At 51.9% G+C, this 23,106-nt stretch overlaps 2 protein-coding genes across 4 annotated transcripts in view; one reads left to right on the forward strand and one right to left on the reverse strand.

The window, feature by feature from the left end:
* Window positions 1-1,092: 1,092 nt before the first annotated feature.
* Window positions 1,093-18,576, forward strand: NUBP1 (nucleotide binding protein 1). Of its 2 annotated transcripts, none has more exons than XM_040230318.1 (11): window positions 1,093-1,178; window positions 1,258-1,362; window positions 3,006-3,139; window positions 8,085-8,153; window positions 10,767-10,799; window positions 11,542-11,632; window positions 12,242-12,396; window positions 13,965-14,075; window positions 14,346-14,448; window positions 17,477-17,560; window positions 18,289-18,576. In XM_040230318.1, exons 1-11 carry the CDS (start codon window positions 1,160-1,162, stop codon window positions 18,345-18,347), a joined length of 963 nt encoding a protein of 320 aa, XP_040086252.1. In that variant the 5' UTR covers window positions 1,093-1,159; the 3' UTR covers window positions 18,348-18,576. The 2 variants fall into 2 exon arrangements, with proteins under 2 accessions (XP_040086252.1, XP_040086260.1); XM_040230326.1 differs by lacking the exon at window positions 18,289-18,576 and adding an exon at window positions 17,731-17,780.
* The window catches only part of TVP23A (trans-golgi network vesicle protein 23 homolog A), a 32,284-nt gene continuing 27,640 nt past the window's right edge, over window positions 18,463-23,106 (reverse strand). Inside the window, exons 5-8 of one of the 2 annotated variants that reach the window (XM_040230345.1) lie at window positions 22,854-22,982; window positions 20,994-21,122; window positions 19,827-19,886; window positions 18,463-18,703 (exon numbers count right to left, since the gene is read on the reverse strand). In XM_040230345.1, the coding sequence (XP_040086279.1) occupies window positions 19,827-19,886; window positions 20,994-21,122; window positions 22,854-22,982 (318 nt within the window). In that variant the 3' untranslated portion in view covers window positions 18,463-18,703. Of the gene's footprint in view, window positions 18,704-19,826; window positions 21,123-22,853; window positions 22,983-23,106 lie in introns of both variants that reach the window. The other variant, XR_005719295.1, reaches the window with a different exon arrangement.

The following is a 23,106-nucleotide window of genomic DNA, read 5'->3' on the forward strand; positions in this document are numbered from 1 at the left end:
TAGTTTGAGAAAGCTGTGGACATGTTTGTCATGCTCACAGGACATCCATGCAGTAAAATCCAATAGGCATCAATTGAGATACATGGGTTTGAACTTAGTGAGAAATAGGGGCTGGAGACTGGGGAATGTTTCATATGGGATATCAGAGGATGTGGAAAGTTCCACTAAAAGTGGCCCAAGAAAAGAGTCTTGAGGAGTGCTCGTGGTAAGAAGCGGTTTTCAGACTTCACTGGATATTATTACCATCTGGTGAGCATGTGAAGATGCCGATTCCCAGGCCCATCCCTCTAGTCGTTGATTAAGTAGGTCAGGGATGGGCCCGGGGAATCTGCTTTGCCGCCTGGCTTCCAACCTTCTGCTCTCAAACACAACAGGTGGAAACTCCCATCCCAGGTGAAGCAGAGGCGTTTGGCTGGGAGAGGAGGAGACCTGGCACAACGCTGAGAGAAGCTCTGTTTGATTTTGTTTTACTTCACCGTCATTCTTACAGCCTTGTGAGCAGTAGGGAGGGGAAGGTTAGAGAATAGTAGACGCTTTGCCACCGTGCAAAGAATGAGGCTAAAACCACTGGGTGAAAGGTTGAGAACAAGATATTCACATGACCTCAACATGTCACCCACAAAGTCCGTATTAATTACAAATGGAAAATGGTACCATTCCCTGACATGTTTCTGTTTGAGTACACAGCATCTTTATTAAGTGATCAAGCCCGAATATCACCAATAATGGGACCAACTGGTATCATGCGCTTCCTGTTGTGCTACAACTTCAAGTGCATTCTGCTAAAAACTTTAACCTGAATTTAATCAAGGGGGTTGGGGGAGCGAGGATGGCAGGCTCCTCCTTAACTTGAAAATAAAAGTGTATATAAGCTAACAGCTTTGCGTCAATCAGATCTCTTGGGTATGAAAATGGTATTGATGGAGGGCAACCCCTTTGTTTCTAGCAGACACGCTGAAGTATTTATGATGGATAACCGAGGCTCAGTTTTAAAAGGAACAGAAAACCGCCCTAAGCACCTGCCACACAGGGTTTGCGCGTGCGCAGAGTCCTCTTTCGGAGACTTATTTCGCGCAGCTGGAGGATCAGATTGAGCACCACGAGACGGAAATATGCAACCGCGGTTTCCGGTGACCGCGTAAGCGTCCAGAGCAGCAGAATGGAGGAGGTGCCTCACGGTGAGCGCGCGGAGGGGGCTCGGGTAGGGGGAGCTGAAAGGAGAGGAGCCATTCTAACTGTGATCTTGTCTCCGCGCAGACTGTCCAGGGGCCGACAGTGCCCAGGCAGGTCGAGGGGCCTCATGTCAGGGGTGCCCCAACCAGCGGCTCTGCGCTTCTGGAGCTGGTGCTGCCGCGGACCCGGGTGAGAAAGGGGCAAGGCTTGAACGGGAAGTGAAAAGCGCTATTCCGGAAGAGGCGGGGCGTGGATGGAGTGGGAGGGGGTAGAGATGAGTGACAGGGTCGGGGCCCAGAGGAGGCGGGCGTGGGGAAACGTCTGCAAGTAAGGGGCGGGGCTTGAGGAATGAGTGACAGAAGCGGAGCCCGGAGAAGAACGTGGAAAAAATTGGCGGGGTCGGGGCGGAGCCTGAATCAGTGACTGACGTGGAGTCCAAAGAGGTCTCAGGAGGGGCGGGGCAGGGGTGAAGGTGGGCAGGGTGAGGGGGTGGGGCGGAAAGTTTGAGTGACAGCAAATGGAATTGGTCGGAAGGAGGGTGGCACCAGCCTGAATAGGATATAAACTTTGAAGTCAGGGAGCTTGGGCTTAAATCCTAGCTCTGACAGCCGTTTTCTTTGGACAAAATTTCCTTCCTTTTTGAGGAGCGTTTCTCTCATGAATTCAACAGAAGTATGAATTAATCACTTGAAGGCACAGTGTTCTGTGCTGGGTACACAGCGGTGGTGGAGACAGATGAGGTCATCTGTCTCATTTTTAAGCCTTAACCTCTCTGACCCTCCGTTTCTGCATCAAACTGGGGGAAAACAGTTACAGTGTTTTAAGGATTTGAACTAGGAGGAAATACTGAAGGCATAGTATTATAAATGTGTAATAATGATGGTTATCGGTGACAGGTACTAAGTGCCTGCAGTATTTGTCAGTATCTCACTCCCAGCACTCCTGACAGTCAGGGCTGGATAATTCTTGGTTGTGAGTGTGTCTCTGCCCTGAACCTCATAGGATATTTAGCAGCATTCCTGGCCTCTACTCACTACATGTGGGCAGCACTCCTTCCTGTGGCAACCAAAAATATCCCAAGACACTGCCAGATGCATCCTGGTGGGGTTTGCCCCCAGGTTGGGAATCGCTGCTGCACTCAGAGCTGTGTTCTGGACTTGGGAATACAGTATGAACACTGCTGAGTTCCCTGCTTCATGCTTTATGTTCTAGTAGAGGAGACATGTGAGTAAACCAAGAAGGAACTCTCAGATGTGCTAGTAGCTTTGTGGGTTTGTTTTGGGGACTTTTTTGGATATTTTGTAGCTCTTATTACTACCATTGGTGAGGTACTGTTTCACTCACGATCTCTTGAAATAGTCGAGGACTTACCTACCTCCTTCCAGCCCATTGGAAGAGTGACATTCCAAGAAAGACAAATATCATATGATATTGTTAATATGTAGAATCTAAAAGAGTGGTACAAATGAACTTATATACAAGACAGAAATAGTGTCAGAGATGTAGAAACAAACTTATGGTACTGGGGTGGGACAGGGGGGTGATAAATTGGGAGATTGAGATGGACATATACACACTACTATATATAAAATAGGTAACTAATAAGGGCCTACTGTATACAACAGGAAACTCTGATCAGTACTCTGTAATGACCTATATGGGAAAAGAATCTTAAAAAAAAGTAGATATATGTACAGATATAACTGACTCACTTTAACTGACTCACTCAGCAGAAACTAACATAACATTGTAAATCACCTCTACTGCAGTGAAAATTTAAAAACTGAAAGATTGAGTCAGGAGCTTGGTCACCTGACTTGCTTTCTTTGCAGCCATAGAGGAAATCAAAGAAAAAATGAAGACCGTGAAACACAAGATCTTGGTGTTGTCTGGGAAAGGCGGCGTTGGGAAAAGCACGTTTAGCGCCCACCTGGCCCACGGCCTAGCAGAGGATGAAAACACGCAGGTGGGACCTTGGGGAAAACTGGGAGAGGCTCCGTCATTCTCAGAGCTCATGATGGCTGGCAGGGGGCTGACTCTTAGCAACAGTTGAATTGGCCTCTTTGGAATTTATATCCCTGCAGAGGGAACAAGGAAATGCAAGGGAGTTGAGCAATGAAATGAATATTTAATGGAATTCTCTAGCCATGAACATGGATACCAGGTGTACATTTTTGGGGGCTTGCCTATTTATTATGTTCAGTTCAAGCTTCTTTCTCCTTATGGATCTTTATGAAACCCTCTTTCTGTCTTTTCTAGCCAGGGGTCTGCCAACAAGAGCCTGTCTTCTTATGGCCTGTGAGCTCTGGGCAGTTTTTACGTTTATAAATGGTTGTTTTTACAATGTTACATTAGAACCTATGTATCATCCTGGATTTTGCCCACAAAGCCTAAAACACTTTCCATTTGGCCCTTGAAGAAAACATTTGCTCACCCCTGACCTCCCATTCACTCACACCCACGTACACAGAGGAGCAGGAAAATTCAGATTCCCCGGGGCTGTTCTCAGGATTTCAGCTTTAATAAGAGGTTTGAGAGGGAGAGGAAGAGAAAACTTTTTACTGAAAAGATCAACTGGAAATTTGCAGTCCCTGTGATATTAAAAAAAAAAAGAAAATACAGGTTATTCATTGGGCCTCATACAGTTTTGCTTTGATCATAGAACATGACCCCAGTATTCACTTTGATCACTTCATGGCAAATAGATGGGGAAACAGTGGAAACAGTCAGACTTTATTTTGGGGGGCTCCAAAATCACTGCAAATGGTGACTGCAGCCATGAAATTAAAAGACGCTTACTCCTTGGAAGGAAAGTTATGACCAACCTAGACAGCATATTAAAAAGCAGAGATATTACTTTGCCAACAAAGGTCTGTCTAGTCAAGGCTATGGTTTTTCCAGTGGTCGTGTATGGATGTGAGAGGTGGACTGTGAAGAAAGCTGAGCGCCGAAGAATTAATGCTTTAGAACTATGGTGTTGGAGAAGATTCTTGAGAGTCCCTTGGACTGCAAGGCGATCCAACCAGTCCATCCTAAAGGAGATCAGCCCTGGGTGTTCATTGGAGGGACTGATGCTAAAGCTGAAACTCCAATACTTTGGCCACCTCGTGCAAAGAGTTGACTCATTGGAAAAGACCCTGATGCTGGGAGAGATTTGGGGCAGGAGGAGAAGGGGGCGACAGAGGATGAGATGGCTGGATGGCAACACTGACTCAATGGACGTGAGTCTGAGTAAACTCCAGGAGTTGGTGATGGACAGGGAGGCCTGGCGTGCTGCAATTCATGGGGTCACAAAGAGTAAGACACGACTGAGCAACTGAACTGAACTGAACTGATAGTGTTATACCTGATGAAACCATGAATACTGTTTTTGTTTTTGTTTTTGTTTTTACACAGAATGCATTCTACCTTTTTGGTTTTGCCAAAACTCTGCATAGATTGCCAGCTGTTTTTCCACTAGAGGACTGTTTGGGGCCTGCAGGAGAGTTCAGTGTAACATAGAAACAGTTTTATTACGTTCGTGTTGAAAGCCTTTACAGACCATTTTCAGTTCTTTCCACTGCCTTGGTGTGTGCCTTCTTGCATACATTGATGCATTTTTGAAAATTAGTTTTCTCTTTTTTCATTTTGAATGTTGAAATTTATTTTATATGTATAAAGGCTAACTTTTCATATTTGTCTTATAACTGACTAATGGCCTTTCCCTTTTATTTGGCTTTTTTTATTAAGATAGTACTGGCAGGGACTGTAGAGTACTTTTAATTTAATATTAACATTTCAAAACTGTGCTATATTGCCAGTTATTTTTTTAAAACTAAAAACTGGATAAATGCCAGTACTTTCTACTTCTGTGAGATAAACCATTCTATTCCAGTATGAAATAGCATCCTAAGTTCTTAATAAAATAACAGCTAAATTTCCTGCACGAAAAAAAAAAAACCAGTAAAGGCAGCCACTGCGGGCAGGGGAATGAAGCCCACCATTCCAGCCTGCCCTCAGTGTGTGTGTACACACACACAGATACACAAATGCACAATGACCTCTTTAATACCTCACTGAGGACTCCAGGAATATATATATATTTTTTAAATCATTGGGTTAAAAAAGAGTTGACTTTGGAGGTCAGCAGACTTTTTATATAAAGTGCCAGATGGTAATTATTTTAGGTTTTGTAGGTTATACAGTTTCTGTAGCAACTCCCAGTTCTGCCCCTTTAACACAAAAGCAGCCTGTGAACAAGTGACTGTGGCTGTGTTCTAATAAAACTTTGAATTTCATAATTTTCACGTCATGAAATAGAAATATTCTTTTGATTTTTTTCCCCCCTACTCTAAAAATATAATAGCCATTCTTAGCTGTGGTCTGTACAAAAATAGGTGGCATTCTGGGTTTGGCCCCTGGGTTGCAGCTCGCCAGCCGCTGGCTTGGTTTGTAGCCCAGCTGTGCCGATGCTGGCTGGAGAAGAACTCTGTTGCAAGAGCACTGAAATGCTGGGGAGGCCGTAGCCTTCTGGAGACAGTGCCGAGGTGGGACTAGGGGCTCCGGGGTTTCTCTCATTGACTGTGGCTCTGAATTCCGCTTGTAACTCATTTCTCTTCTGATCGTTTTATGATGTGTGGACCCACTCCCGTTGGCCTGCCTGACTGATGTGGGCTTCTCTGGAGTCTGGTATCTGTTACCTAAGGTGTGCTCGAAGGATCTAGTGAAAGGGAGAAGGGACTGCCCGGGGCCAGCTGGGCAGCAGGTTGGAGAAGGCGTGCTCTGGGCTCTGATGGCAGCTGGTGGAAGGTGGTGGGAGGAGGTATAGGCAGAGACGCAGAGCCGGAACCACCGGGGCAGACGGGACAGGTGGGCAGGGCAGGGCTGCCGCTGCTGCTGCTGCCACAGTAGAGGAGCCAAGAATGGGGCTGGGCCAGCCCAGGAGGCTTTAACGCCCAAAGAAGACGTTCCCGTGGGAAAGAGGGTGGTCTGAGCGTTACTACAGCAGTAGTCGAGTGTGCTGTCAGAGGGTGATGGTGAAGCAGCAGGAAACGTCTTGTCTCCATGAGGGGCCACAGGTCACAGCTGGGGCGGTGGCCAGAACCAGCAGCAGGAAATGAGAGCGAAGCTGGGGAGATGGAGTAGCAGGGCGTCTTAACTGCTGGAGAAGAGGGAAGGTCCGAAGTCCAGCTGAACCTGTGGGGCCAGAGGGGGGCGAGGTCTAGTGTGGTGGCCAAGAACACAGGCTCTAGAGTCGGTCTGCCCACCATCACCTCCCAGCACTGCCCACACCACTGCTGTAACTGTGGGCAGGTTATCAGACTCTCTGCCTCCGTGTTCTCATCTGTAAAATGGGACTCAGTCCTGAGTGAGATGATACATGTAACTGTAAAATGCTTAACACGACACTTGATGCATAGGAAGTGCTCAATCAGTGTCCCTGATAGTCATCATTCTTATTTCTTCATTCCACTACGTGGAGTATGGAGGGGGTGAAGACCACCACGGGAATGAGTGCACGGGATATCTTTTCTGCATCTTTCACTCAAGATACCCCTTCTGTTGGGGGTGGAGGGGATGTATTAATACTTCCTCAAAAGGAAACTGGTTAAACTGTTCCCAAAAGAGAGTCAGACATTCTAGACCAAGAGGCTAGAAACTCGAGAGTATTGACAGAAGTCTCCCATTAGGATTGTAGGGATGGTGTCATTTCCCAGGTCCCCAGGCTCTGATGTAAAATCTCTGGGCCATTAAACACATACCAGCCTGAAGCCTCAAGAATGGTCTTTAGGGTGAGTTCTGTTGCATTCTTCTTGAGGTCCAGCAGAGGGTGCATGAGGCAGATGGTGATCCAGAGTATGAACCCCTTTGCTGACCCCAGTGTGAGGTCATGTGAGGATCACAGGAGGAGATCACAGGAGGAGATCACAGGGGATTGTTGAGAGAATGGAAGAGGGAAGCAAGAAACGAATTTGGGGCAAGTTAAAAAGTTACCCAGAGGTGCTGCACTTTGGATCTAAGACATAAGAGCTTTCAGGATGAATAGCTCTGCTCTTTAGAGAGTCTCTAAGAGCTGTCTCAGACCTTTTCACGTATCACATGGGGAAAGCAGGGCATTTGGGGTGGAAAGAGTCCTCCTGGGCTGGACATATCACTAGCAAAGAACTTCTGTGTGTTTCCTTATTCTTACTTTCTCCTTTAGAAGTTGAACTTATGCCACTGTTAACCTTCAGCATCACAGGAAAACAAGGCTTGCTCAGAACTCAGCTGGAGGGCCCACTCTGGCCCTCCTCACCAGGCCCCCGGAACCATGGGAGGAACCCTGGTGTTGGAGTCCAGAGACCTTGGTTTAAGTCCCAGCTCTCTTCCTTGCTCATTGAACCAGTCTCTGGGCATCTCTGAACTGCAGTGTCTTCTTTGGCAAAGCAGAGTTATAATGATCACACACACACACATACGCGCGTGCGCGCACACACCCCAGACTGAACTGCAGTTTCTTCTTTGGTAAAGCAGTTATAATGATCACACACACACACCCCAGGACACACACACCCCCCCAGGACACACACACACACACACCACCCCCCAACAGGATGTGGTAAAGATCAGGTAAACAGTGGCTGGACCTGAATCTGCGAACAACCTGACATCCTGGTTCATAAGCTCACCTTGATAATAGGCCGTATTGAGGGTGGCAGGGGTTGGGGGGAGCATGGGGGTTGATGTACTTTGCAGTTGGTGGGAGTCTTGACTGTGTCTCCAAGGCCCAGGGGGAATGTGGTAGCTCTGAGACTCCACTCAGTCCACGTTCCATCCGTTCCTCTGTGTCCTCTCCCTTCCCTCCTTTTGCTCGAACTCGGTCCCCTCCCTATCGTGCACATCCAGAGGATTGGACCTGCGTTGCGTCACTGCCCTGGTCTCTTGTTCCCCAGGTTGCTCTTCTAGACATCGATATATGCGGGCCGTCAATTCCCAAGATCATGGGATTGGAAGGAGAACAGGTAAGAGCAAAATTTAAAAAACGCTGGGAAATATTTTCTGGTAATGAACCTGAGCCCTGAACTGCGCACCCTAAGCCAAGGGGTCAGTGGAGCATGTGTGTTTTTACCTGGATGTGACCACAGCAGGGACGGTTCAGTCGACGGTCTACTTTTAAAACAGCTGTGAGTTTGGGGTGTGTTGGCGGGGGGGGTGACCCATCTGTAAGTTCATCCAAGCCATCTGAGAAGTGTTCGTTTCGATGCCATCTTAGAGGGGAAGGGAAAGAGCAAGTCAAATGCAGAAGTCAGACACGAAAACTTGGTCCTGTCTGGGAAAGCTTGAGCAGGGCTGGCAAGGGCTCTGTAGGCTGGAAGCAAGGGAATATTTCTGCCCCTGTGGTCACTGGGGAAGTGAGGGGAAGTGAGACCGCGAGGCAGGCGGGTGACGTGGGATTGGTGGGGGGTGCAGCTGAGATAGGTGCCGCTGCCTCCTCCCACCTTGGTACGCAGAGCCGGCCAGGAAGGGGCTCCCCAGGGGGGTGTGTTTTGAAGCCAGCCTGGAGGACCAGCCTTGTCCGGGGCTGTCGGGATGGGTCGGGGTGGGTTCGTTCTTTACTGAAGCACTGGGTGCTGCGGTTCAGAGGTGAACAAGGCAGATAAAGACCCTGTCTTCATGGGAAGGATGGGTGACAATAGGAATCTATGAAGCGAGGGGATGGGACAGATGGCAGGGAGAGGGACCCGGGGAGCTGCTCTCTGGAAGGAGGTGGTCAAGGGCATCCTGCTCAGAGAGCCAGGAGGAAGGCATGCTGGGCTGGGGGAGTGTCCTCCTACCCAGTAGCCTGTGGGGCCAGGCAGAGTGGCCCTCAGGGTGGCAGAGAGTAGCTCAGGCAGATGGGGCCAGCCCCTGGGGACTCTGCTCAGCGCTTGGCACTTGCTTCCCACATGCTGAGAGGTGCTGATACCATGCGGGGTCAGGGCAGAGTAGAGGGACCATGGCTCTGACTGCGTACCCGCGGGCAGCAGGCTCTGAAGCATGGGTCTCCCTTCATCATCAGTCACACACAGATGCTCCTTACCGAGCCAGCGCACATGTCGTTTATAAAAACTGAACATTGTAGATGGTGAGAAATTCCAGCCTTTTCTTCTCCTACGCTGTTGGATCATCGGGTTTACCCCCTCTTTCAAGACCAGTGACTTAGAGTATTAATAGGAATTAATGGGTTTGGTTTTTTTTAATTTGAAGTATGACTTCAAAGCCAGTGACAGAGTCACATATTACCTGAATTGCATTTCTGTCGAATGTTGGGGACAGGCACCTCTGTAGACACAGTAGACCCATGGTCACCTAGGAGTGGGGGGAAGTGTGGTGGTTGGGGGTGACACTTGAGGGGCGCAGGGTATCTTCTTAGAGTAACCAGAATGTTCTAACGCTGATTGTGGTAATGGACGTGCAATTCTGTGACTATCCTGAAGCCATTTAAGTGTACACTTTAACTGGGTGAGCTGTGTGGTATATGAATTATATCTGAGTCAACTGTTTAAAAAAGTAAGATGTCTGGAAAACTGGGCCTTCTCTTTTGGCTCCAACATTGCCCGAAGCATAAATTCTAAGGCTGATGTGCAGTTAGACATTGCATAAGTTCCAGTTTCACAGGAAAGCGTTGGAGAGGACTTCAGCCCTGGCAGTTTGTTGTTGCTTAGTCGCTAAGTCGGGTCCAACTGTCCTTTGACCCCAGGGACTAAGGCCTGCCAGGTTTCTCTGTCCATAGGATTCTCCAGGCAAGAATACTGGAGGGGGTTGCTATTTTCTTCTCCAGGGGAGCTTCCCGACCCAGGGATGGAACCTGAGTCTCTTCCCTTGACAGGCGGATTCTTTACCACTGAGCAACCAGGGAAGCCCTCAGCCTGGCAGTTAGTAAACACCTAACTGGAAAGCGTCTGGGTCTTGCAATAGCCCCCACTTCCCGCCGACACCCCTTTTCCAGGCCTTGTCCCCGGGGGCAGCAGCTCAGGTCACCAGCGGGAGGGCTCTGTGTCCGCTGCGTCACTCAAAGTCGTCCCTCCACTCCTTTGGAGGCTGCCTCGCTGGTCCATATTCACCTGCATCTTTGCAGCAATGCTCAACCGGTTTCTGTCATGCTTTTAAAATCCCCCAGATCATACTGGACTCTGATGAACATTGGTTCCCTGACCAGATATTTAAGCAGAGTTTCCAGATCACCCAACCTGGGAGGGGAAAGCGTATGCACTCTATTGTCTGTATCTCTGGCTTCCCAGGTGGCGGAGACATGAGACACAGGTTCGATCCCTGGGTTGGGAAGATCCCCTGGAGGAGGGCACGGCAACCCACCCACTGCAGTATTCTTGCCTGGAAAATCCCATGGACAGAGGAGTGTGGTGGGCTGTGGTCCATCGGGTCGCGAAGAGTCGGACACGACGGAGCAACTGAGCATGGGCCTGTACCGCCTAACCCTGACCCCCTGATGTTCACTCTGTTAAGAACTCAGTGGCAGCCTTTAAGACGACGAATCGTAATTTATAAAACTGCCCTCCTACTCCATAAGCTTTGCGTGTAAAGCATGACCAGGGTGTGTAATTTCTCACAAATGAGACAGGTTCCTGTTCCCGCAGGTTCACCAGAGCGGCTCGGGCTGGTCTCCAGTGGTGAGTGCCCACCCCAGGCCTTCCCTTCCGGGTGGTGTGTACATAACGGATAGTGGTGGGCAGTCAATTGGTGACTATTTATTAGTCAACAGGCAGTCATTGAGGCACTTTCCTGGGCCTGGGGGATCCAGTTACGACCAGAGATTGGCTCAGAGAGTAGCTCTTTCCAGTTTGTGGGCCAAACAGTTGCCACCATCCTAGATGGAAAGTAGTGATATGCAAATGAATGACTGTGGCCCTTTTCCCAATAAAACTTTATGTACGAAACCAGAAGCGGGGCCAGCCAGATTAAAACAGCAAGTTTGATTTTTTTAGTCACTCTGTCATGTCCGACTCTTTGCGACCTCATGGACTGTAGCACACCAGGCTTCCCTGTCCTTCACTGTCTCCCAAAGTTTGCTCAAACTCATGTCCACTGAGTCCTGATACATCCAACCATCTCATCCTCTGTGACCTCCTTCAGAGGAGGCAGCATCTATTTCAGCTGAGTTCATTGTCATTGCCACCTAGGGCCATATGGTGGCTCTTTCAATCCCCCCAAATATGGTAACCTTTTTTTTTTAATGATTTTTTTTGGCGGGGGGAGTGGGAGAGATTTAAGGATTCAAAAAGTGAATATATACTCACATCACATAGTAACTTTGCCCCCTCAGTTTCTTCCGCTAGCCCTCAGACACAAGACATAGGGAAGTGCCTGGCATTGTGGTTTGAAGTAAAATGTCTCTTGCATCATCCTTTCCAGTTCCTGGAAGACAACTTGGGGGTGATGTCGGTGGGTTTCTTGCTCAGCAGCCCCGACGATGCCGTCATCTGGAGAGGACCCAAGAAAAACGGTTTGTCACTCTGCTTTCTGTCTCTCGTCATGTCCTTCCAGGGGCAGAAGCGAATCCCGTCCCGTCAGGACAGCCTGTGTCTCTGGTGGCCTCTTTCTTCACTGGTTGAAGAGAGCCCATAGAAATAATAGTTTTACGTAATAAATGCAACGTTACAAATTTTTGTATCTCTGATGGGTTTTTCTCTCCTGAAAACCCACCTAATCCTGAAATGATCCCTCTGGTGGTTTGTGCTCTTGTTTGTGTCAGAGAGAGGAGGGTGTGGGGTGAAGTCAATACTGGTTTGACAGGGTGTCCAGGCTGCAGATACAGAAGTGCCAACCTGGGCAAGGCTCCTCAGCCTCAGTGCTGTGATGTTCCGAGCCAGACAGTCCCTTGTTGGGGAGGTTGGGGGGTGGACAGTCCTCCGCATCACAGGGTGTTAGCAGTTCCCTGGCCTCGCCACCCTGGAGGCGAGTAGAAGAGCCTCCCTAGTTTTGGACAAGGCCCCAGGCACTGCGAGACCCCACCGATGGAGCGCATAGACGAGCTGTGCGTAAGGGTCAGGAGCTGTGCTTTTGTAGGGTCAGAGGACAGAGCCAGCATGCATCACCGTGGCCTCCCCCGCAGGCATGATCAAGCAGTTCCTCCGCGATGTGGACTGGGGCGAGGTGGACTACCTCATCGTGGACACCCCACCTGGGACGTCGGACGAGCACCTCTCGGTGGTGCAGTACCTGGCTGCGGCGCACATTGACGGGGCGGTGATCATCACCACGCCACAGGTGGGCGAGGGCTGGGCGGAGCGGGGTCCACGCTGCACCACACCAGGGGCGCTCTTTCTCCCACGGCCCGAGACCCTGCACTCCCCGACACCCTGGCTGGGATCAGCAGAAACCTTATGTTTATCTCCAGTTCAGCTGTTGTCAGTGGACGGGGAGGCATGAGGTGGCTGGGGTGGGGGCTGCCTAGAGCAAGGGTGGAAGGGGGCCTGGCCCGAGGATGGCGGTGGAAAGAAGACGGATGCTTCATTAGAAATGTTTCCTGATGGATATTTAACAGAGCTGGGCGACCAGCCCTGCACCCTTAAGCCCTTAGACCAGCCGGGCTCTCGAGAGCAAGTCCCAAAGAAGTGACCTTCAGGGACAGTGGAGCTGGGACATCCACCCCAATGGCGGGTGCTAACAGCGGGCAAGGCTTCCCACGTGGGGACTGTGTGCTTTCTGTGAGCCGAAAACCACTCTAAAAATGGTCAAAAGTAACAGCAGCAATCAAGTTGACACAGGAGTGGCCTCTCCAATACCACATTTACTGTGAAAGGAAACAGAGACCCCTTAGGTTCAGGAGGAGGGCAGTGGCTGTTCAGGAAGCCGGCGAGGACACACTATGTCTGTGCTCCTGTGTGTGTCACTTGTCTAGAAAACAGGACTTCAGGCTGGGCACACCCACTTCCTCGGAGCCTTGCACATCCAGCAGCTGGCTTTCTGGGGGGGTCATTTTTGAGAAAGCAGGGCTTTTAGAGGACACTAGGGAGAGAACCAGAGGGCCCCTAAGGAGATGCTTAGTACCAGCAGGCTTACTTTCTAGCCAAGTCCTTTTGTCTGCACCCCAGCCTCCAAGGGCTCAAGGGGCAAATGTGGGCCTCAGGAGAATAGACTCAAAGCCCGGGTCCACTGGGGACCCATGACTGTTAGAGCTATACTTGACAGCACACGACACTTAGACGTGTGTCTGCAATAGAATTATAGATGGATTGGGGAGGGTACTAAGCTCTGATTACCCACACTCCTCACGCTGTAAGGCACACAGGGTCCAGAAGTGAATTTGCAGGGCTCCAAACCGGGTAATATTCCTTATTTTCTTTTGGTCCATAAAGCTGTGGTCATGATAACCGAGGTCAGAGGTTGGCAGACTTTCTGTTAAGGGCCAGAGAGGGACTGTTTCAGGCTTTGTGGGTCACAGGGTCCCTGTCCCGTCTCCCCAGTGGTACCATTATGGGATGAAAGTGGCCAGAGGTAACGTGGCGGGCAGGCTGTGCTCCAGAAGAACTCGACCTACGAAAGCAGGCAGCCAGGCGAGCCTGCAGGCTGCCCCCTGCCTAAAACAGGGCTCCCGCATGGTTGCAGGAAACACTTATGGAATGGTTGTTGGGTTGCTAAGTCATCTCTGACTCTGCAGTTCTGCATTGGCAGGTAGGTTCTTTACCGTTGAGCCACCAGGGAAGCCCTCACATACAGAGTCTCTAAAGCTTCACGGCAGTGACGCCGAAGCCCTGCAGCTGTCCCTCCACCATGCGATCGTTCCCTCTTTGTGCCCAGACTCTGAAATAACCAGTCTTCTGGAACCTTAACAGGAAGTGTCGCTCCAGGATGTCCGGAAAGAGATCAGCTTCTGCCACAAGGTGAAGCTGCCCATCATCGGGGTGGTGGAGAACATGAGCGGCTTCATCTGCCCCAAATGCCAGGTGAGAACATGTTCCCGCCAAGGTCCCGGCCTCCACACTTGGGGAGATGGTGGGGTCAGGTGTCTGGGAAACCGTTTCTGCTTTCCCCATCATTTGGGAACTGGAATAATTAAAACAAAAAACCAAAAAACCCTCTGTTGCCGATTTAATGGGAATTCTTTTCACACTCAGAAGAGCCTTTTTTAAATTTAAAGTTTGTTTAAAGTGTGGTCCATTCATACGATTCTGACACAAACTCAGGATTCCTCCCCCTTTCACATTGCCTTTCAGAAAGAGTCTCAGATATTCCCACCAACAACGGGGGGTGCAGAGGCCATGTGCCAGGACCTGAAGATCCCGCTGCTTGGCAAAGTGCCTCTGGATCCACGCATAGGTGGGTGCCTCCCTTCCACGTGGGGCCTGTGTGCCCTCCAGCTGAGAGCAGCAGGAAACATGCGGGCGTGTGGTGAGGGAGCAAGAGGGCCTCGGGGAGGTGGGAAGGGCCCACAAGGGTGGAGGAGAGACTGGTCATGGAGGCGCCTGGTGCAGGGGGCGGGAGGAGAGGAAGTCAGCAAGAAGAGGGGCCAGGCGGGGGTGACCAGGGGGAGGAGGCGAAGGCATGTATTCGAGTCCTGTCTCACACAGGAATTAGGTCCTGGCATGAAAGTCATCGGCAGCATTAGCCTTGAGAACCCCGAGGAAGGGTACCCCACCTTGTCCTGTCTGCAGAGAAGCCCGGCACAGCCCTCCTGATGCCCAGATGGGTGAGCAGGAGGGCATGTTGCTGGCCTGCCTTCACAGATCACGCTCCTCTCTGGGTACCAGAGTCCTCGGGGCCCCCATCTCCACGCCACACTCACTCCAGGACATCAGCTTGCTGCATGGAGTAGGGGGACAGCCACCCCCTCTTTCAGTGACACCCACCACCGACTTTCTTTCCCCACCATAACAGTCGGGCTTGCTGAAATTAGATGTGTCTGTGACGAGGAAGTGGGGCAGTGAGGTTTTGCAGACGAGGCCTAAGGGGGCCAAGGGAGCCTCTCGGGGAGTCGGTGTGGATGGCTCTGCAGCCAAGCCTCGCGGTTTGGACCCCAGCTGCCAGGAAATGAGACCGGGAGGGTGGGCGCTGTGTGTGCTTAGAGGCTGAGGCCATGGGCCACTTGCACTGGTTGGGAGGCGGTTAGGGCCGGACCGAGCCGGGCATCAGCGTGGAGAGGAAGGGACACAGAGAGGGGAAGTGACAGGCTGGGGCAGGTGAGGAGGAGGAGGGGTCCCCGACGTCCATGCTGCCCAGTGTGACCCCCGGGGAGCTGGGGATGCCCCCCAGAGCCAGCAAGCACAGGAGAGCCGGCTCCCTGCTGGCACTGTGTGGAGCGGGCAGGGCCTTAGCCTGTCAGCTGGTGAGAGGTCGGGAGCAGAGGGGGCCGTGTCCACGATGGGGGGACGGCGTAGAGGGGGCCGAGAGCACAGTGTGGAGGAGGCCTGCCCCGAGGAGGGGGATGCGAAGACCCCAGAGTGCCTGGGCACCCAGCAGGGTGGCTCCTGGAGCCCCCTCGACGGTGCCCACGTCCAGCAGCACTTGGGGTACCTGGTTCCCCCCGGGAAACAACTCTGGCTGCTTTTCCAGCCTTCCCAAGTGTCGTCTTCGCATTGACCAGCATATCCCTTGGGCTCGTAGGAGGAGGTACCGCCCCTCAAAGCCCCTGGAGTCAGGCTGGCCGCGCGAGTGTGTGGGGCCGGGTGGGCGGTGGGCCTGAGTGGCCACTCCCGCCAGCTGCAGGCTGTGGTGGCCTCAGTCCTCAGAGGTACTGGTAGGAGAGGTGGCTGGACGGCGGCCTCAGGGCTCAGTCCTGAGCTGCGAGGACGTGGTGCCATCCAGTGGGCACACTCCTGTGTGACAGGGCGCACCTCCCCAAACCTCACCTCCAGTTGAATCTACGGAGCCGGGGGCAGCGAGCATGGGAAGGGATGGGGGTGAACACTGCCACAGGCTGAGGCGAGGTGGACAGGGCCCAGTGAGGCCGCCAAGGCCCCCAGAGCCACTTTGTGCAGTGAGGGAGCCGCCCCGTCACTGGAGAAATGGGAGGCCGTGCGCAGCCCCTGTGCAAACACGCAGCAAGGGAGCTGCCAGGCTCTGGTGTCGGGATCCCAGCCTTCCGGGCCCTCACCCCAGGCCTGGACGCCCCCGCCACCCCCACTCTGCACTCGGGCGGGTCCTTGTGGGGCTCTGAGCCTCAGGCTCACCTATTATGTGATGCAGCCACCGTGGGGGCTGCACGGGTGCGGGCATACGCGAGGGGGGTGGTCTCGGACAGGGCAGGGAGAGTGGAGGTCTGTGGAGGTGGGGAGCTGACCAGAGCGAGTTGTGAGGGTTCTGGCAGGTCTCCTGGGGAGGGGAGGACGAGGAGCGAGGACGCCGGGTGAACATCGGGAGGAAGTGGCCCCACGAGCCCTCTGTGGGACCCGTGACCTCCCAGACCTGGTCTGCGAGCAGGAACTCGGAGGCTTCCCTAGATGCTTCTACCCACAGTGCCCAGGCCGGTGCGTGGGGCCGCTCTCCACACCCCCAAAGCCCCGAGTGTCCTTGTCCCACCCAGCAACGCACTGGGGAGACAATTGCTCCACAGTTGGCCCGGCCAGGGTCCCCCTAGAGGCTGGGGAGCAGCTGTGGGTTGTGGGACCACTGATCCAGCTTCTCCAGCAGGGCCGGGGGCCGGGGGGGGTGGGGGCAGGGTCTACTCAGGACCAGACAGGAGAGGAGATCCCCCCCGGCCCAGGACCCCCCATGCCCACCTGGATGGGTTGATGCCAAGGTGGAGTGACTTTCAAGATACAGTTACAGAGGGAGAAATCAACGGGCGGAATATGTGTATGCTCACAAGCATTTTTTAAAAAAATACTTGAGTATGTATATGTATGCATACGCCACACTTACATGCATATATTATTTCTAGAAAGACAGCTGACACCCCAGTAGCTTCCCTTGAACTCATTCTTCACGGTATAACCTTCTGTCCTCTGTACTCTTTCACTCTGAGCCTTCATTATCTTCTTACTGGAGAATGAATCGATCTTTTTAAAATGCAGGTTCCCAGGCCCACCCAGGAGCTGCTAAATCTGTTCTTTACGGGGCCCTGGAACCTGCATTTGCCACATTTCACCCAGAGTCAGACACACACACCACCACACACACCCCCACCCTACCCCCAGCATTGCCCAGGCACAGGTCAGAGCCATGAGGCAATGCCAGCCAGGCTTGCTGCTGGGTGGAGGGGAGGCAGGCAAGGTCCCAGAGACCCTGATGTCCTGTCTCAGCTTTGATCTTATTACGAGGGAGGTGGGCCCAAGATCTTCCGTGTCACTGGCACAGAAGGAGCCAGTGTGTTTTCTTGTGGGTTTTAATTTTCCTTGCTTTCTTTAAGGTAAGAGTTGTGACAAAGGACAGTCTTTTTTGGTGGAAGCGCCAGATTCACCAGCCACTGTTACCTACAGAAGTATAATTCAGAGTAAGTGCTTAAGGGGACCTGTGAATCCAGAGGGCCATGGGGCCAGGAAGTGACGCAAGTGAGCAGAGTGGGCTTGGGAGTGAGAAGATCCCATTCGGGGTCGTGAATGGCCATGCAGCCTCCACAGGGACGTGGGTTTGGTGGCGTCTGGGATGACCCCCTCAGCCCAGGAAGCCAGGAGTCTGGGAAAATCTTCCAGTCCATCAGTGTTATGAACTAAGTCATAGCTTAAAAACACGGCGAGGGTGAAGTTTACAGTATAGGAAATATTAATGTTATACCTCAGTAAAACTGTAAAAAGAAATTAAGAAGGGGAAAAAAAAAAGCACAGTGAGCCAAACCAGACCCAGATGCAGGCCTGATTCAGTCAACGGGCAGCTGTCAGGGGCCTTGAAGTTGAGGCAGATGTGTCAGTAGTTAAAGCTCCAGGCTCCTGGCTTGCGGCTGAGCCCTGCTGGCCTAGTGAAATGGTGTCCAAGGTAAACAACATTTCCGGGATCCTTGATCTGGAGACCAGGCCAGGAGGCCTCCAGCCGTGGTTGTAACCATGGACGGGCAGCCAGCAGTACTGGGCTCACTTGCAGAGATTCAGGGCATCAGCTGAGATGGGACTCTGGGGTGAATTAAGCCACCTGGGGACTCCGCCCTATTCAGACGTGGCCTTACCAGCACAGGACAGGGCCACTGAGAGCCCCCAGTGCTTCTGCGCCTGCCGTCCTGTTTTCCAGGAATCCAGGAGTTCTGTAGTCAGCGTCTGCCAGAAGGAGATAACCTCGTCGGCTCCTGAGACAGGAGGCCATGAAGAACGGAAGCATCACGACCCGTCCCATCACGCCTGGCCAGCATGGGGACAGCACGTGGGTCACAGGCAGAAAGGGACCAGCCCCGGGCGTGGCGTGACATCACTTTTTCAGAGACACTTTAATCATCTAGCATTTGTACACCTTCCTTTAGAACGTATGTAACGGACGTTCTTTACAGATGAGCCATTCGAAAAATAAAAACAGCTCCTCCAACCTCTGCCCCGAGGCCTGCTTCTCGTGAAAACCCAGCAGCTCGGGGGCCATGGAATTCTCTTCTCTGTTGGAAGCTGTCCCGTCACAGAACGTCTCACTTGTGCCTTTGCTGCCTCGGAAAATAAGCCTGAAAAAGAACGAACGGGGTAAAGGGAGGAACGTGTGACTTCGCTGTAGCATCGTTCTTGTGGTTTAGTCACTAAGTCATGTCCGAGTCTTTGCAGCCCCCATGGACTGTAGCCCACCAGGCTCCTCTGTCCATTGAATTCTCCAGGCAAGGATACTGGAGACCCAGGGGTCAAACCCGAGTCTCCTGCATTGGCAGGCGGATTCTTTACCACTGAGAGTGTAGCGCAGACACTGTTCTCAGATAGAGGAAAAATTCAAATAGCAACAGAGCCTCCCACTGGGGCTTGGGCCGAGCTCAGTGCACAGGATGCGGCCAGGCACAGTCAAAAACCTGCGAATCACCCGCATGAACAGAACTGGGGGTCAGTGCCGACACGCCATACTGGAATTACGTGTTTACTGAATCTGGCAGTGGGCTTCCCTGGTGGCTCAGCTGGTAAAGAATCCCCCTGCAATGCAGGAGACCCAGGTTTGAGCCCTGGATCAGGAACATCCCTGGAAGAGGGCATAGCAACCCACTCCAGTATTCTTGCCTGGAGAATCCTCATGGACAGAGGAGCCTGCAGGCTACAGTCCATGGGGTCACAAAGAGTCAGACACAACTGACTTAGCAGAGCATGTGTATCTAATGATTTCCAGTGCCAGACACGGCAATTTACAGGGTTTTTAAAGTTGCATGAAAGGAGAGATGCAGTGTAAGAGAGCCTTATTGCCCTGTGACACTCACTGTTGGAAAGACTCACAGGAACTGAGAGCAGCTCAGGGAAGAGGAAATTCCCGTTTCCCCTCTGACTCCAGGCACGGAAGTGGGAGGGGCCCACATCCCCCTGTTCTTTCCCACTCCTCTCGTCACCTGCCCCCCTCGCCTGCCCAGGGTCAAATCTGCACCTGTTCAAGGGGAGGCAGGTGGGACCTCTCTAAAGGGCCGTGAGGCCACCCAGCCCAGGAAGGCCCAGCACACAGGTTGGTCCCCCCCAACCCCCCACTGTGCACACAGGCTGCTCGGGTCCCCTGGGACACCCATCCAGACCACAAGCCCAGCTGAGCCTAGGGGAGCCACGCTTCCACGAGAGCCCCTAGCCCCGCACCGTCCAGGCCACCGTCTCGATCCCACCGCTTACCTAATGCTTGTGAATCTCCAGCCCCTCGAGGCCAGGCTTCTGAAAGTCTCTGGGACAGGCCTGCAAGGGGAAGAGACAGCCCTGGCTTTCTGTCCCACGTGTGCATGGCCTCACTGCCGAATCAAGGCCAGATCAAGCCCACGGTGAACCGAAAGCCTACAGGGTTGCTTGCTCGAAGTCTTGGCTTAAAGCTGCACTGTTCACACTTAAGATAGCGCGAACCATTTCAGGAAGAGCCTGGTCACATTTAGACGATCTGTTTGTTGCTTCTAGAACTCAGGCCGGGTGTAAAAAAATTGTTACGGCTCTTAATTCTATTGTTGTTTAGTCTTTCGGTCACGTCAGACTCTCTGCAACCCTGTGGACTGTAGCCCATCAGGCTCCTTTGTCCATGGAATTCTCCAGGCAAGAATACCGGAGTGGGTTGCCATTTCCTTCTCCAGGGGATCCTTCCCACCCAGGGATCGAACCCACGTCTTCTGCATTGGCAGGCAGATTCCTTACCACTGAGCCACCTGGGTAGTAGTAGTAATAGTAGTAGAGTTAGTCACGTCAGTCGTATCTGACACTTTGTGACCCTGTAGACTAGCCTGCCAGGCCCTGTCCATGTGATTCTCCAGGCAAGAATACTCGAGTGGGTTGCCATTCCCTTCTCCAAAGGAGCTTCCCAACCCAGGGATCGAACCCAGGTCTCCTCCATTGCAGGCAAACTCTTCACCATCTGAGTCACCAAGGAAGCCCTCTATAGTTTAAAGAAATCACTCTAAACCAACAATGGCAATCACAAAAGGACAAGCGCTGTGTGATTCCACTTACGTGAGGTCCCTAGATTAGTCAGATTCATGCGGGTAGAAAGTAGGTGGTTTCCTGGAGTTTACTGGGGTTGGGGAGGGTGGAGAATGAGTCAAATGTTTAGTGGGTACAGAGTTTGCTTGGATGAAAGAATTGTGGCAGCATGATGATGTGGGTATACTGAACTGCACACTTAAAAATGACTAAAAGGGTAAATTTTGTTGTACACATTTTAACCACAAACACAAAAACCCAGCTAACACTGGCAGCCTGGCTGATAGAGCAAAACATCATAAACTGCCACTGCCAGCAGGCCTCTGGGACTTGCAAGTGTCTGGAGATCAGGGGTCCAGGAGTCAGACTTGAGTAACTCACCGTCTGGAACACCGTCTGGGATAGAAAACTGGCTGTGATTTTGCTGACGTCGCTCTCGCCTCCCATCTTACACAGGACGTAGCCATATAGGTTGGCGGCTTGGAGAGAGATCCCAGCTATCACGAGGGCCTGCACATAAACAAAACAGAGGTCACTCTCCTGAGAGCACGGATTGAAATGTTCCTCCCAAACCAAGCAGGAGTGGTTCCGGCCCACACCCACCAGTGTTTGCCAACCTTTATGGAGAGCTTCCCTGGTGGTTCAGGTGGTAAAGAATCTGGTGAAATGCAGGAGACCTGGGTTTGATCCAGGGTTGGGAAGATCCCCTGGAGAAGGGAATGGCAACCCACTCCAGTATTCTTGCCTGGAGGATCCCATGGACAGAGGAGCCTGGTGGGCTTCAGTCCATGGGGTTGCAAAGAGTCAGACACGACTGAGCAACTAACATAATCATAATAATACAGATACTCAAGGACACCTTTTAAACGCCAGAAACAGGAGAGGCTGAGGCCACTGTCGTCCCACTTTGCAGGGAGGACATGGAAGTCCAGGGAAGCTCAAGTTGCCTGAGGTCCCAGAGCTGGAATGAAACTGAGCCAGGATCCAGACTCCAGAGCCCACACTCAACTATGCTGTGGCTCATACTGTCTGTGGATATTTTATCCCCTCATGGAATGAGCCAGATCATGGCAAAGCAGTGTCATAGCTCAGAAATAAAACTCCAGAATCCTGAGGCTGGCTTATTCTTACTGAGGCAAGTTTCCTACCTACCCAAGCTCGAATCTCACCCACTTTTTCAAGAAATACCTCTTAGCAGCAGCATTCATATGGGCCAGAAGGTGGAAACGACCAAATGTCCATCAGTGGACGAACAGATAAAACGTGGTCCATCCAGATTAGGGAACAGTATTCAGTCATAAAAAGGAAAGCAGTACTGATAGCTGCTACAACAGGGATGAACCCTGAAAACACTGTTAAGTCAAAGAACCGAGTCATACAAGACCATGTATGGTTCTTTTATAGAAAATGTCCAGAGAGCCAAATCTACAGAAACATAAATTCGTGAGTGGCAGGGGGCTGGGATGGAGAGGGGCGGGGAACAGGGGCGGTGTGGGGTTTCCCTGGTAGCTCAGCTGGTAAAGAATCTGCCTGCAATGCAGGAGACCCTGGTTTGATTCCTAGGTTGGGAAGATCCTCTGGAGAAGGGAACAGCTACCCACTCCAGTATTCTTGCCTGGAGAATTCCATGGACAGAGGAGCCTGGCAGGCTACAGTCCATGGGATCACAAAGAGTTGGTCATGACTGAGCGACTAACACTTTCACAAACTGGGGCTAGGGGAACAGAGGCACAGGGAGGGTCATGGCTAAAGGGCTCAGGATCTCCTGGGGTGATAAAAATTTCCTAAAACTGACTGTAGTGCTGGCTGCACAACCTTGAGAACAGACTTGTTGCTGTTGTTCAGTCACTCAGTCGTGTCCAACTCTTTGCGACCCCACTATACAGCCCACAGGGCCGCAAAGAATCAGACACGACAGTCGCTTTTTCGCTGAGGTAGCCCTCGAGGCTTCTCTGTCCATGGGATTTCCCTGGCAAGAATACTGGAGTGGGCTGCCCTTTCCTTCTCCAGGGGATCTTCCTGACCCAAGAATCAAACCTGTCTCCTGCTTGGCAGGTGGATTCTTTACCACTGAGCCACCTGGGAAGCGCCTGGATCATACACACGAAATGGGCGCACCGCCTGGTATGTGAATTCTTTCTCAATAAAGCTGTTTCAATCCATCGGTCGCTCAATCAAGAACAAAAACCCACTTCTGCAACGGCCAGTTCTGTACAGACATCTGAGCGAGTGTTGCCTTACCAGCCACTTTAGCTTCAAGGAAAATAAGGAGCTAAAAAAGAACACGATCCAAATCATGGGACAGACGATGAGGCCGAGCCAGAAGACCCGCGCTTCCGCCTCCGTGGCAGCCACCACGTCTGGAGAGACCTGTGGCAAGAAAGAGATTCGGCTGCACAACTCACAGAAACAGTCCCAAAGGAGCGTGCTCTGATTTTCATTAATATCACACGGGCTTCTGCCAGTGGAGGCTCTGAACGGGCACCAGCCGCCA

Source organism: Oryx dammah, unplaced genomic scaffold (assembly GCF_014754425.2).
Source record: "Oryx dammah isolate SB20612 unplaced genomic scaffold, SCBI_Odam_1.1 HiC_scaffold_2, whole genome shotgun sequence".
NCBI classification, from domain to species: Eukaryota; Metazoa; Chordata; class Mammalia; order Artiodactyla; family Bovidae; genus Oryx; species Oryx dammah.